The 15,427-nt window shown below is 33.7% G+C and overlaps 1 protein-coding gene and 1 long non-coding RNA gene across 2 annotated transcripts; both read left to right on the forward strand.

The window, feature by feature from the left end:
* Nucleotides 1-1,578: 1,578 nt before the first annotated feature.
* LOC108458424 (protein Brevis radix-like 2) lies at nt 1,579-6,057 on the forward strand. Its single transcript, XM_017757812.2, has 5 exons — nt 1,579-2,147; nt 2,447-2,811; nt 4,359-4,494; nt 4,621-5,012; nt 5,777-6,057. Exons 1-5 carry the CDS (start codon nt 2,022-2,024, stop codon nt 5,856-5,858), a joined length of 1,101 nt encoding a protein of 366 aa, XP_017613301.1. The 5' UTR covers nt 1,579-2,021; the 3' UTR covers nt 5,859-6,057.
* Nucleotides 6,058-9,952: 3,895 nt separating this feature from the next.
* LOC128291409 (uncharacterized) lies at nt 9,953-11,550 on the forward strand. The gene is made up of 3 exons (XR_008281183.1): nt 9,953-10,121; nt 10,605-10,682; nt 11,310-11,550. It is a non-coding gene; the product is annotated as an uncharacterized LOC128291409 (long non-coding RNA).
* The last annotated feature ends 3,877 nt before the right edge of the window (nt 11,551-15,427 follow it).

The following is a 15,427-nucleotide window of genomic DNA, read 5'->3' on the forward strand; positions in this document are numbered from 1 at the left end:
CGATAATAATTGCCATTCCTTTTCTCCACTATCTCTTCTTCCCCTTCACTTTTTTTTGTTCTTTTTCCTAGATACCTCGAGTTCTCGAGCCCAAACCACTCATTTTTTTCTATGCATGATTCGATGGAATTTTACATTTGAAGAAGCTTTGAAAGATTTTTAAGAAAGACAAGACTATTGATGACAGTTATGTGTAATAATATGTGACATATCCATTATGGTGATTAACGCCTATCAATGCGGCCTATCGCTTATAAAGTGACTTGTATATGTCATTTTTTTACTAGGATCAAATGTTACGATAAGACTTACATTTTTAGTCTAGTATTTGTACAATGTTCATTGATTTATATTTCTTTGAACTTCATTTTAATAATCGAATTAATTAATTGTTTATGTTTTTTTCTAAAAAACAATTAAAAGAATGACAAATTTTAAAAGTTAAAAATGTGTATATTATCAAATTAATGATAAAATATCATTATTCCAGAATTAAAAATAATAAAATAAAATTATACATAGGTTTAGAAATTAGATTACCTAAGGCCAATTATTATTATTATTATTATTATTATTATTATTATTATTATAAGTGGGAATGATTCATTTACTAATGTAATTATTTTTATATTTTTATACAACTAGTCATATTTTTGACATAAATTAATTTTTTAATTAAATTTTTTGATTGTTCAATAAATATTAATATATACAATATTCAGATCAATACAATAGAGATATCGAATCCGTTCGAAAATTTACATACATAAAAAATACAATAAATTTAACAATTGAATCGTTAAAATATTAATAATACAAAAATACAAAAAATTATAAAACTATTTTTGTTTTACACTAATACAATAATACAATTGAGATTTTTGAAGCAAAAAAAATCTTTTTTCCTTTTCTAAATGCTGGTGACCGCCTTATTTCCAAAATCATTATCAACCAAAAATAAGAAATTTGCTTATTAATGCACCTAACTCGCCTCACGTATAGTTTGAGTCACGTTAATCGCGTTGTTAATTTGTTATTAGGGTTTAACATTGATAGACGATAAGCAATAGGCTGCATTGATAGGCGTTAACCACAATGACAGATATCACAAATTATTTAATTCTCTTAAATAAAATATTTAAATTCAAATATGGAATTTAATTTCATTCCATAAATACTACAAATTTATTTCATTTGATTCTCTTAAATTTCATCAAATAAAATTTACCTTATTGAATTAAAATTAATGTGCAAATTAAAGTGTATTCCAATTTTTTCAAGTAGCAGATCAAAATTGGCATTATACCATATTTGTATTGCCCATTTTAGTTCTTACTATATTTGAATTTTTATTATTTTTATTAAAAAGAAAATTTTTAAAAGAATAATCTAAATTAATTTGTATATTTAAAAATTCAATTTTAATATTTAAACTATCATTTTAATTTAATTTAATAATATTTTAAAAATGAGACAAAATGATAGTTTAAATAATAAAATAAAGAAAAAGTTGAAGGGCTAATTTGTAAATTAAGCCTTAAAAATAAGAAAGAAAAAAAAGGTTAGCATATCAAATAGAGTACCAGTTCCCAATTAGCCCAAATCTCAATAGCCTTCTTCAGGAAAAAGATCCACTGGCACAGGCAGAAAAACAGAGCATTTTTTTTTTCATTTCCAACCAAAAATCCATGCCCTCTTTCCTCCATTAACGGTCACTTTTTTTTTTTTTAAATTCCTTCGTTAATATCCAAAATCATTATTATATATCAACCTGCCTGGGATCTCTCTGATTCTTCTCTTCCTTTCTTTCCTTTTACTCTTCTTTCACATTATGAAAATTTCACAGCCGACCCATTCGTTTTGAAGCATAAATATATTATAAAAAAAGGGGCCTTGACGTAACCAGCAAAAATTTCCCATAAGCAAGCTTCCTGCTCTCGTTGACATAGCCATTTATATTTGTTTATGAAATTGGGTTGTTGAATCTGATCTGGGTTTTTGTTATAGTTAGAGAAGGAAAGATGTTAACGTGCATAGCTTGTTCAAAGCAGCTAAACGATAACAATGGATCTGTTGGTCGTCAACAGGATGAAGATACTTTGGAAACACCTAGGACTAGGCAAGCCATTAAGGCTCTCACTTCTCAGGTATTTTTATTAGTTTCTATCTACAAATAGAAATTTGAATACGTGCTTTTGTGTTTGTTTCCTGGGAAAATGCGGGAAAAGGAGACTAGTAATAATTTGACTTTGATGGGTTCTATGTTGTTTTTGATTGGAAAATAAGCCGGGAATAAGTTTTTTTTTTCTCTGTTATGTTTAGCAACCAAACATCGAAATTCTGGATCAGAAAAAAATGGGAAAAGCTAAAAAAAACAACCCTGAATTTGTTTTGTTTCTCTAGCCCTTTAGTGACAGAGGACTTTTCCATTTTATATAATTATCAGATCAAGGACATTGCATTGAAAGCATCAGGGGCTTATAAAAACTGCAAGCCTTGCTCTGGTTCATCAAACCATAACCGGAACTATGCCGACTCGGACGCCGCCTCAGACTCGGCACGTTTCCATTGCCCTTACCGAAGAACAGGAAGCCCCACTCCTCGAATGTGGGGCAAAGAGATGGAATCAAGACTAAAAGCACTTTCCAGTGCAGAAGGTACCCCAACATCCGTTAGTGGCCGTACAGAATCAGTGGTGTTTATGGAGGAAGATGAGCCTAAGGAGTGGGTTGCTCAAGTGGAGCCCGGTGTTTTAATCACTTTCGTCTCATTGCCTGAAGGAGGGAATGATCTGAAACGAATTCGATTCAGGTACTTTATTTTGTTATTGGTATATATGATAGTGACGGTTCTGATTTGTCTGGATGTGTGATCACATGATTTTCGTTTGGGGTATTGAAATGGTAGCCATTTTTGTATATTCCCTCTTTGACTCTTTAACTTTTCTTTGTATATCGAATATGTGCTTTTTAAGTGTTTATATTGTTTCAGTTTGGTTGCCATTCTTTGCTCTTGTGTTCGACATAGGAGGTTTCAGCTTGTAGGATTGTTATTGCATGTAGCAAATATGGTGGTGGTAACATTTTGACATTATCCTTTGCACTAAATTTCTGTGTGACTGTCTCTCTAAATTTTCATGAGAGGCTTTATCATCATTTAAGTGGCCACCGTATATGGGTTGACCCACTTGGCATTATTGCTTTTCTTGCATTGCCACTTAATCATGCAATAGCAAGGGCAATAAATCGTTTGTCTCATGGACATATAACCTCAATTCGACCTGTATGTGGTTCTTATTCCTTGGACAGTGGGTTGTCAAATTGGTCTTGTGCGTAAGTGGAACTTGAGATGACACTTGTGGCCAAGTTTGTTTTCTCGTTGTGTAGGCAGTACAGTGATTGTCGAATCTACTGTGACATAAACATTAAAGGCCTAAATAAATGTTTTCTTCACATGCTATGTAGGTACATACAATTCCCTTTTCTCTCCCATGGAGTTCACCGGCAAAATTTACATTATTTGATGATAGTGGTGACCAAACAAAGCTTTTAATAGAATCTCAAGAAATTGTCCTTTTGCACATCAAGTCATTCCTTGTTTACCGACTTATTTTATTGCATTTTTTCTTTGTATGCTAGTGTTTTGATAATCGTAATTAGCTATTAGGAATGGATGAATATGGAGATCACATTGCATAATTTATAGAAATGATGATAATATATTTATCAGAAATTTTAAAAGGGAAAAGTCAGCCTTTTCTTCAGTTCCTTCTTTCTTCTTTTCTATTAATTTTATCCTTGTATTGCACTTTGAAACATTCTTATGTCTACCTTTTATCTAGAAAATAGTGGTTATACCGGAGTGAAAGCCAAAGATTGCAAATCTGCAATGGTTCCAGGCCCTTCTAAAAGACCCACCTTTTATCTGCATAGTAAGCTGATACATTGATGGGATATATAGTTCTGATAATTATTGTTTAAAACTATTTTTTGAAAATATAGCATAAAGAGCATTTTAGCTTTTATGCTATCCGTTGGGAACTTAAAAATATATGACTCTGCGAGGTGATCACCTGATTCCTTTTGATGGCATTTTGATTGGCAACTGATGTTCTCGATTCTTATCATCTTATGAATGGGTTCAAGTGATACTATTGAGGCACTAGGCTTATTGAGGCATTAGGCTTCTGTAGATCTGTTAATAACCAACTGTTTATTCATTTCTTGTGCTGCATACTTGTTATTTCAAGGATTTTGACACTTCAGTACTGCAATTATCAACTTCTGCTCTTTTTTTCATTCTATAGTTTCTTACCAATTGCTTGGAGTGCTAATCTATCCTTTTCTTAATTTAATCAGTCGTGAAATGTTTAATAAATGGCAAGCTCAAAGGTGGTGGGCAGAGAACTATGACAAGGTCATGGAATTATACAATGTTCAACGCTTCAACCATCAAGCAGTCCCAGTTTCAACCCCCCCCAGATCTGAAGATGAAGTAAGCTTCTTCTCTCCATGTTGCCCTTAGCATGAGTCAGTAAAGTCCTAGTTCCTAAGTTTCCAACAGTCCATAAGCGTTTTAGGGCTTTTCATTTTCAAATGGGTTTTTTTACATCTCTTATAGGGCTCAAGAATTGAATCAGCTAAGAATAGTCCTGCGACTCCACCACTGAACAAAGAGCAGCCACGCAACTTTGTGCGACCAACAGGAATGGGGTACTCTTCATCAGATTCCCTAGACCATCAACCCATTCAATCCCGTCAATACTATGACTCAGCTGCACTTGCTTCAACACCAAAACTCTCCAGTATTAGTGGAGCCAAGACTGAGACATCATCTATAGATGGCTCTGCAAGGAGTAGTTCATCAAGAGAAGCAGATCGTTCTGGAGAGCTCTCTATCAGTAATGCCAGTGACATGGAAACTGAATGGGTTGAGCAGGATGAACCAGGGGTTTACCTCACTATTAGAGCAGTTCCAGGTGGCTCCCGGGAGCTTAGACGTGTCCGGTTCAGGTATGTAACTAGTTGGTTGCTGTTTTCTTGGTTCCAGACATGAGAATGGATGGAATAAAAGCCAAAATGTTATTATGGTCTTATGTTTTCGTGCTGATTATTACCAACCGGTCATTTGATCCTTCTTTGCTCTGGAGTAAGCTTTGTACCATTTAGGATAGGCGTTATTAGTAGTAGTCTTAAACTCTAAAATGCTGAAATGCTTGAAATTCTGATTCTCAGACTACTAGAGGTAATGCTAGTGAATTAGTTGTTCTATGTCATTTGTGAGATGGTCATGGGTCAAATAAAAATAGCACTGCGCTTTTCAAAACTAGGATAAACAGCTTGTATGTATGTTAAATCTAAAATGCAGAGTAGACCTAGGGATTCAGTTTGCTCTTTGTTTATTTGACTGAAGCATGAGACCCCAACTCTTCCTTGCTTTGAGTGAAGAAATGGAACAATGCTGACAGGAGCAAACGATTAGATAGATTAGTTTGGTTACTCTGGGAGTGCAACCAACTTGTGTAGTGCATATGATCCAAAAACCTAGTCCATATTATTGCTAGTATGAGTTGGATGCTGATCCCCTCACCTCCCTGACCCTGCTTATCCCGCTATGAGTTTGTTTTCCTTTTGAAGAGCCAGGAGTCCAATTTTTCCGCTTCTCGACGGCTCCATTTGCAAACAGTAGAAGAGAGCTTAATATTTGATTCAAGTGTTAATAGTAATAAAAAGAAATCAATTTTTGCTTCTTGATATGTATGACTGATACATTGCAGCCGAGAAAGGTTTGGAGAAATGCAGGCAAGGATGTGGTGGGATGAAAATCGAGCCAGGATACAGCAACACTACTTATCGTGAGATTTAGCAAATCAATGGGATGGTGGCAATTTGTCTCCTTTTATGTTGGTACTGTTTTAGACTATTCTGTGTGCTTTGGGCACAACTAATCACAAAAGCTTGTCTTTTTACATGTATCAACTCTGCTTAGTGTGAGATTTAACAGCAAATCAGTGGGATAGTGGCAATTTGTCTCCCATGGTGTTTAGCAAATCAATAATTTGTCCTTTCTGGTCCATATCTGCCTCTTCAATGTTTCCAAGTGTCAGCTCACTATTTCGTAATCATCCAAGTTGAGTTTCAACCTTACTTATTTTTCCTCTCACTCAACTATATTTTTTTCTTGTCTCTCAAGCCACTGTTTTTTGTTTTTTTATTTTTGGCATTCTAAACATATAGAGAGATTCAACCTAAATGTGTGACATTCTCCATCTTGATCCCAAAGTTATATGATTTTGTCTCATAAAATACAACTCAAGGATACAAGTGATCATAATATAAAAATAATATTTCTGGAAAGTTATTTGCTGTTGTAAAAGATTCTCCGAATTTGGGCTTGAAGTTCTTCAAATAGGCGGTGAGGTTAATCCGTTGATTGTGATAAGATTAAAAAATAATATTGACGGTGAAATTAAAATTAGTGATGTAACATGTGTTTAGATCCATAAGCAGTTGTAGCGCAAATAGGATAAAAAATGAATACTAAATGCATCAGTTTAAAATATAATAATAACTAGTTTTATTAACTGTATTATTTTGAAAAAAATATAGATAAATTATTTTAAGAAAATGTTTAAATTAATAAGTGATATTATTGAGAGAAATTTAAAATAGATACTTCAATATGAAATAAAAAAAGATAGGAATATTTTAATTTATTAAACTGATTGAGGAAATAATGTGCGAAAAAGAATAAAGAAAGAGACACAAGGATGCACATTGTTTGGCTTCAAAGCTTACCTCCATGGGTAGGGACGACAAGAAATTTCACCATATCAAGAAGATGAAGATTACAAGTGTTTTGACCCTCAAAACACAACCGAAAAAGCTTACAAGTCTCGCTCAAAAAATTACCCAAGAGCTATTATACATTTACTCTCAACTTAGCCACTCACTAGCTAATTTACTCTAAAAGATGGTGTATCTCATGGCTTAGAACTAAGGCCTACGTAATTTTTGCGATAGTAAAATTGGTGTATCTTATATCAACAAGATCCAGGCATTATGTGCCTATGTATCTTTCTATGCTTTTGTTGTATTTTATCATTTTAAAATACGTTTCTTTTTGTTTGTGTTGAAGTTTAATTGCATAGAGAGGGAGAAAAGGGAAAGCGAGGGGGAATCTAACTTTGGTGTGGGTATAGCCATAGGTGCTTTCTTCCTTGGGATCACCAACACTTTTGATGACCTGCCTGCCTACTGCCATTACCATACATACCTTTCTATGAACTGAGCTTCGTTGATTGGTGGCCCTTACTCACAATCCTCCATTTAAGACCAAGCACGAAGCCAAGAGGCCGTACCCCACTCTTTTCTTCCTTTCTTAATTCTCTTGGATGTGGAGGAATAATGATCTTTTCTTTATGCTTTATCTCCTACCAATGCCAATTGCCTCTCCATCTCTTTCTTTCGTGCGGAACTTCAAATTCTTACTACATTTCAAATGCACTCCAAACTAATATATTCGTCCATTTTTATGCATGTAAGTAATTAATTGATTAATTTATCTTTTAAAAAGAAAAAGAGAAACCTAAACCTTAAAATGGATGCAAAGTGTCAGATCCTGTGAATGACAAGAAAGGATTTAAGTGCTCTTTCTTTTCCCACCAGTGAGTGTTTCACGTGTCATTATTGGCTTTATTAAATGTTAAAAAGTCCGATTAAGGCAGCCAATAAGCAGATAATCATAGCTACTCCAGCTTCTTTCCATACACTCTGATTTGAACGTTTTAAGATTATGATCCACTCCTTGTCTTTTTCTTCCATTAATACTCTTACTAAGCTTTCCCTACTCCATGTATCATTTACACATCACAAACCCTAATTCTTCCAATTATATCCATCCCAACTAGCTCTCTTTCTTAATGAAACAGAAATTTGGTTTGCCCATTTCATGTTCTATTAGAACGAGAACAAATTTCTACTTGGGTTATGGGAAGGTTTCGACCCAATTACCCAATTGATGCTAGTTGTTTATGATCTACAAAAAGTGTTACATATTTGATAAAATATTAACATGGTTCGGTTGGGACTCTCAAGAGTTTCGATCTATCCTTGTGATGGACATGTGATTAATTGGATAAGGATTTAACTCTTATCATTATCACTTTGTTGAATGATTAATTAAGAGATAATTATTATATTTTCTCAATGAATTTTTTAAAGATTTATTTGTTGTTTAGAGGAGATTATCTTGCTGGTATTTCAGCCTATGAATAGGCGTCATTCTCCCTTGGTGATTCACAGCTTGGAGAGGTAGAAATTTACAACACTTTCAACCCACTTTGTTCTTTCCTTGTGTTGAGGGTTTAGTTTGTTTTGTTGGTTGTTGGTGAAAACTCTTGAGTGGAGTTTGAGAGTTGCTTTTGATGTGTGTTGAGTAAACTATTGTTCTTTATTGGGGTTGCTATGGGCTTTAGCCAATAGAAACGGATTGTTACAGTTGTTTGATTTGGTGACCGAATAAGAGCATATCTTGAATCAAATTTAACCCTCAATATTTACATATTGTATAAAAAAAAAGACCAAATTACATAATGTAAAAACTTTTAGGGTTAAATTTTTTAGAATCAAGACTAAATTGACACAATGTACAAATATTAAGTGTTAAAGTTACTATTATGCCAATTTAAAAATTGTCAAGTAATCTTTCAGTCAACCGTTTAACAATTGGTGACCAAAAAGAAAAAAAAATCGAACACCTAAATGACCAAATTTACAATTTTTCATAATTAGATGACTATATATATAATTTACCCTCAATTTTAAGGAAATTAAAAGCTGAATTTTTGTGTAAAAAATTAATTAAATAACTGGACGTTACAACGTTCTTTCCATTGCTAAATTATCTATAAATACATTCAAGACATAAAACTTAAGCCAATTCAATGAGGAATTACGGTATGACCTGTAGCTTTAATGCGGCTGAACATTCTTCTAATAGACATAGAGTTATCATCTGGCCTGGCCTAATAAAATTTTAGGTATGATTGATAGGTTTGAGTTCGACTTGGTTTGAAAAATGGGTCTAATTTTTTGCCTAAATTCGACTCAGATAAAAATGTTAAAACTTAAGTATAACCCGCTCGTGTTAAAATTTTTGTATTTTATTTTTTTATATAATTTTTAAAAATATAATACATAAAAATACTAAAAATATTAAAATAAATGTTTCCTAACAAATTGAAAAATAGTAGCAAAATTGACAATATAATAATAAGAGTTATACAATATCCAAACAATAACAACAAGATTGTAGGAACAAAATAGTGAAATTACAACAAAACAGTAGGAAAAAAATAGCAAAACAGTGGGAAAACAACAATTCTTTTTGCAAATTCGGGCCGCATGGACTTACACACATTTATGTATTGTGATTAGTCCAGTTTTCATTGTACCAGAGGCTACACTGTAACATCCCGAAATAGGGCCTAAATGGAACAGTGGTTGCGAAACCACAAATCCGAGGTAGAATGTAACGGCCTAATTTTCAGTGGTGTCAAAAATGGTGATTTCAGATCACTAAATCGGACAAATAAGATTGAACAAGATAGTAACTTAATATTTATGAGTCAAGTAAGAATTTAGAAGAATTTGTGAAATGGTGAAATTAGTGAATTAAAATAATTTATTAGGTCGACGGGTCAAAAAACGAGGTATCGAGACCTCGAATTTGAAAATCGAGCTATAAATATTTTTATAAATATTTATGAAGTGTCATTGAGTTAGTATTAAAGTTTCGTTAGAAAATTTTGATGTTTGGATAGCTAATTAATTAAAAAGGACTAATCGAAAATAACTCAAAATTTATTAAATTGTGAGTAAATAGCTTAAGTATTTAAAAAGATGGATTTAAAGAGCAATTAGACCCAAAGGTTAATGGCTGGACGGTTTGGGTATGAAATAAGCAAGAAAACAATGTGAACAAGGGACAAAATTGGAATTAGCATAAAAGTTAATAGTTAAAAAAATGATGTGATTGAAAATCTAGACATTTCTTCATCTTTCTCAGCCAGAAACACCGTAATAGGTCTCCTATGCTGGTTTTTCATATTTTTGCACCATGTAAGTTCAATTTTTACTATTTCTTAGTAATTTTTATGTTTTTGTGACTTTTACAATTAGGTCCAATCATCTAATTCATTAGTTTTTGATTTGGTGGGTGAAATTGGAAGTTACCCTGGCTGAGTAAGGGTAGTTTATGATGAATTATTATGAAATTGAAGTTCTAATTTCATATTAAGATTGTTTTATTAAGTCATTTTGATAGAAAATGGTATTTAGGACCTAATTGTGAGCAAAATTGTGAATTAGATGTTGGTGTTGAAATTCAGAATATCAAAGGCTGTGAAATAGTTTATAATGATAAAATAAAAGTGTTAATTTAGAAAAAATTAGTTTAATTGATGGGTGAATTGAGTAGGGACTAAATTGTAAAAACTGTAAATTTTGGGGTAAAAGTGCAATTTCAAATTTTGAACAGCATAAATTGTGAAGTGAAATAGAAATCAAATAAATGCTAATGGGTAGAAATATTTTATATTATAGATCAAGAATCCAAAGAAGAACGAGGAAAAGAAAAAGTAAAGGACTAAAGTGTAAGGTTTAGTCACATTTTGTATCAAGGTAAGTTTACAGTAAATAAATGCAATATTCTTTTATTTTACATTATTATTGTCAATTTCCAGCATTTATATATTTATGTTATGAAAATATTTAAAGTCGAATTTAAGGTGAAGTGACAGAGGAAAACTGTTAGAAAGCCCCGGTTGAACCCTAGGAATGTTAGGATATTAGGGTTGACAGGACAGAACAGAAATGAGCCATGTAAGTCCATATTAGAAATATGGCTTTGGAGACAGGATTGAGCCATGTAAGTCCATATTATATATGGCATTAGAGACAGGAATAATTCATGTAAGTCCATGTCAAAGACATGGCATTGGCAGGATATTGATAGACAGGAACGGCCCTAGTATCCTTAGTATTCCGAGTGGTTCAACGGGTCAGGATACGAGTTAAATTACAGTGAATTAACAGCAAAGGAAAAGTAGATTATACTTATGAAAAAGGAAAGGTCAGGTAAGAAAGAAGGTAAGGGAATAAAGAATAAGATAGAAATTGAGAAGTAAAGAAATTTATGATGTTAGATGATATTATGCATAATTATCCATTATGTTGAATGTTGTGATTTATTTGCTTGTAAGCTTACTAAGCCTAGTGCTTAATCTCTTTATTTTCTTCTTCTTATAGTACTTATCTAGTCACTCGGGGATCGAAGGAAATGTCGGAGGCCGATCACACTATCAAAGAAATAACTCCGTATAACTAGTCGTTTTGTTTTGGGTATGGCATGTATAGAAACTTAGCTACTTTTGGTATAATATGAATAATGAATGATGTGTAAATACTTGCTAGTGATTAGCTAAGAAAATAGCTGATGATATACATGTTTATTAATATGTATGATTGAATGATGATTATCACATGAAAATTATGAAAATGTGAAAGTAACCTAAAAACAGATTCAAGTAACAGAAATGATGTAACTTTGAAAATCACTAAAAATTGTAAAACATAGTTTGAAGATGAATAATATAAGAAATTAAAGCTTATTATGTATATTTTCTTATGGAATAAGCAAAACAGGTAAAAGTATTATATTTTATGATATATCTGAGTTTTAGTGAAACAGGGTCAGAGCGATTTCTGGATCCCTGTTTCAACTTTGGAAATTCACCATAAATTGTACAAAACTAATTAGAAGGTATAATTTATATGGTTAGAATGCTTGTTGAATCTAGTTTTGAGAGAAACAAACGACTTAGTCATATGAATTTTGTACAGGAAGAAAAATGGTTCGAAATAAGAAGAGGTCAGTGCAGTCGAGTTTTGAAACAGGGAAAAATTTAACTAATAAACTGTACTAATTGGCTAAGTCAAAAATTCTAGAAAAAAATTAGTAGATATATATATGAGTCTAGTTTCATGAAAAATTTACGGATCTTAATTTCGAGTTTTGAAACTCGAGAAATGAATTTTTAAGTAACCATGATGCAGAAAAACAGTTTATTCCGAAAATTAAAATAAGTGATTTAGAGTTGTTTAAAAGGTAAGATAAGTTTAGTAACACCTCAAGCTTGACTCCGGTGACGGTTTAGGCGTGGGGCGTTACATTTATTGGTATCGAGCAGGTTTAGTCGGTTCTCGGAACAGCTAGTGTGAGAAAAAGTCTAGCTATACATGCCATACTTGTATTTTGATAGTGTGACGACTCGACGATTTTTAAATATTTTGTTTTATTGTAATGGATCCCGAGTGAGCTGGTGATGATGATGTAGAAAGTAATGCGCTGCTCCGTAGAAGGGGTAGCGCCATCGAGAATAGGCCGAGAATGATTAATCGGGGAGGAGTGACTGAGAAGCTCTCTTCCAAGCTTTGAATGATTTGTTTGCCGAGTTCGTCGCATGCGAATCCGGCAGTTAGACCTCCACCCCTCATGATTCTCGGGCTACCCATGTAGCTCAAGCTCCCCAATCACAGTGCAGTGATAAGAGAAAAGCCACCAGTTGATAGAATCAGAAACAAAGGGCGAAGAGTTTGAGCAACAAAAGATGATGATGCGAAAGAGCGAATTTTGGTTAGAAAATACTATCGAGTCTTTGATGAGTTATCTTGTACACCGAGGAATGTATGGAATGTGTAGTATCACTTCTTAGAGACTCACCTACTACTGGTGGAAGACACTTGTATCGGTTGTACCAAAGGAGAGGGTCACTTGGGATTTCTTTCGGGAGGAATTTCGTAAAAGTACATCATCAGAGGTTTATTGACCGAAGAGAAAGGAATTCTGGAATTGAAACAAGGTAATATGACGGATCGATGAGATTCGCTTAAATTATCGGCAACTTAACAAGGTAACAAGAAAGAACAAGTATCAATTGCCTAGAATTGATGATCTGTTTGATCAATTGAAGGAGCTCTTGTGTTTTTCAAGATAGATTTGAGATTCGGATATTATCGGTTGTGAGTTAAAGAGTCGGATGTCTTGAAGATCGCTTTCGACTTGGTATGGTCATTATGAGTTCCTTGTGATGCCATTTGACTTGACTAATGCTCCTGCCATTTTCATGGACTTAATGAACCGAATTTTCAGACCGCACTTGGATAAGTTTGTAGTTTTGTTTATTGATGATATCTTGATTTATTCTCATGATGAGACCGAGCATGCGAGCATTTGAGAACGCTTTCTGATTCGAAAGATAATCGGTTGTATGTCAAGTTCAGCAAAAGTGAGTTCGTTACGAGAAGTTGGTTTTCTTAGACATATTGTTTCAGGTGAAGGTATTAAGGTTGATCCGAGTAAGATTTCAGCCATTGTTGATTGGAAGCCTCCTAGAAATGTATCAAAAGTTAGAAGTTTTCTTGGTCTTCACGGATATTATAGGCGATTTGTAGAGGATTTTCCATGATAGCTACCCGTTGACAAGATTGTCGCGAAAGGATGTTAAGTTTGAATGGATCGAGAAGTGTCAACGAGTTTTGACAAGTTAAAAGCATTGTTGACTAAAGCTCTGCTTTTAGTGCAACTAGAACCGTGTAAGGAGTTTGTGATTCTGATGATCGTCCATGAATGGACTTGGTTGTGTACTTATGCAGGAAGGAAGGTAATTGCTTATGCCTCTAGACAACTAAAGCCACATGAGAAGAACTATCCGACACATGATTTAGAGCTAGCGCCATTGTTTTTTGCTGAAAATTTGGAGACATCATTTGTACGGTGAGAAGTGCCACATATTCACCGATCACAAAAGTTTGAAATATTTGATGACTCAAAAGATTTGAATTTGAGGCAAAGAAGATGGTTAGAGTTGATTAAAGATTATGAGCTAGTGATCGATTATCACCCGTAAGGCAAATGTTGTTCTTGATGCTTTGAGTAGGAAATCTTTATTTGCATTAAGAGCTTTGAACACTAGTCTAGCCTTATCGATGATGGTTTTATCTTAGCTGAGTTGAGAGCTAAACCGATGTTTCTTGAAGAAATTTGTGAAGCTCAAAAAAAAAATGATGATGAGTTGTTAACCAAAAGAGATCAAGTCTGAGTCGGATGTAGAGTCGATTTTCGGATCGATTCGACGGTTGTTTGATGTTCGAGACAGGTATGCATACCAAGAATGATGAGCTTATTCGAAAGATTTTACAGGAAGCACATAGTAGTTCTTTGTCTATTCATCCAGGTAGTATAAAGATGTATAATGATTTAAAAAAAAAATGTACTGGTGGGTAGGAATGAAAAGGGACATTTCAGAGTTTGTTTTTAGATGTTTGATCTGTCAGCGGGTAAAGGCCGAACATCAGGTACCTTCAGGTTTATTGCAGCCTGTGCTAGTCCCTGAGTGGAAATGGGATCGAGTTACTATGGATTTTGTGACAGATTGCCGTTTACCGAGAAAGAAAGATGCATATAGGTTGTGATTGATAAGTTAACGAAGTCGGCTCATTTTATCCCATCAGTATGGATTATTCACTTGACAAGTTGGCCGAGTTGTATATGTCAGAGATAGTCAAACTACACAGGGTACCATTATCGATCATTTCAGACAGAGATCCAAGATTTACTTCACGGTTTTGGAAGAAATTACAGAAGGCTTTGGGCACAAAGTTGAGTTTTAGTATAGCTTTCCACCCTCAAACCGACGGTCAGTCAAAGAGAGTTATTCAGGTAGTTGAAGATATGCTTAGATGTTGTGTATTAGAATTTCAAGGTAGTTGGGAAAAATATTTACCATTAGTAGAGTTTGCCTACAATAATAGTTATCAGTCGAGTTTGAAGATGGCACCTTATGAAGCTTTGTATGGACGTAAATGTCGCACACCTTTATATTGGATGAGCTTAAAGAAAGCCGGATTTCGAGGTTGATCTAGTTAAAAAACAGAAGAAAAGTGAAAGTTATCGAAATTGTTTAAAAGCGACTTGAGATGTGCGAAGTCATATCTGATTTAAAAGAAAAGAGATCGAATATCAAGTTGGTGACAAAGTTTTTTTTTTGAAAGTATCCCCGTGGAAGAAAGTTCTCAGATTTGGCAAGAAAGGCAAACTAAGTCCATGTTTTATTGGACCGTTTGAAGTGATTGAGAGAGTCGGACCATTAGCATATTGGTTAGCTTTCCCGATTGAGTTAGAGAAGATTCAAAATGTATTTCATGTGTCTATGCTACGTCGTTATCATTCAGATCCGTCACATGTGATTTCTTAGACAAAGGTTGAGATTCAACCAGACATGACTTACGGTGAAGAACCAGTAAAGATTCTAGCTCGAGAGGTAAAGCAATTAAGGAATAAAAGTATTGCACTTGTGAAAGTACTA

This window comes from Gossypium arboreum, chromosome 4 (assembly GCF_025698485.1).
Source record: "Gossypium arboreum isolate Shixiya-1 chromosome 4, ASM2569848v2, whole genome shotgun sequence".
NCBI classification, from domain to species: domain Eukaryota; kingdom Viridiplantae; phylum Streptophyta; class Magnoliopsida; order Malvales; family Malvaceae; genus Gossypium; species Gossypium arboreum.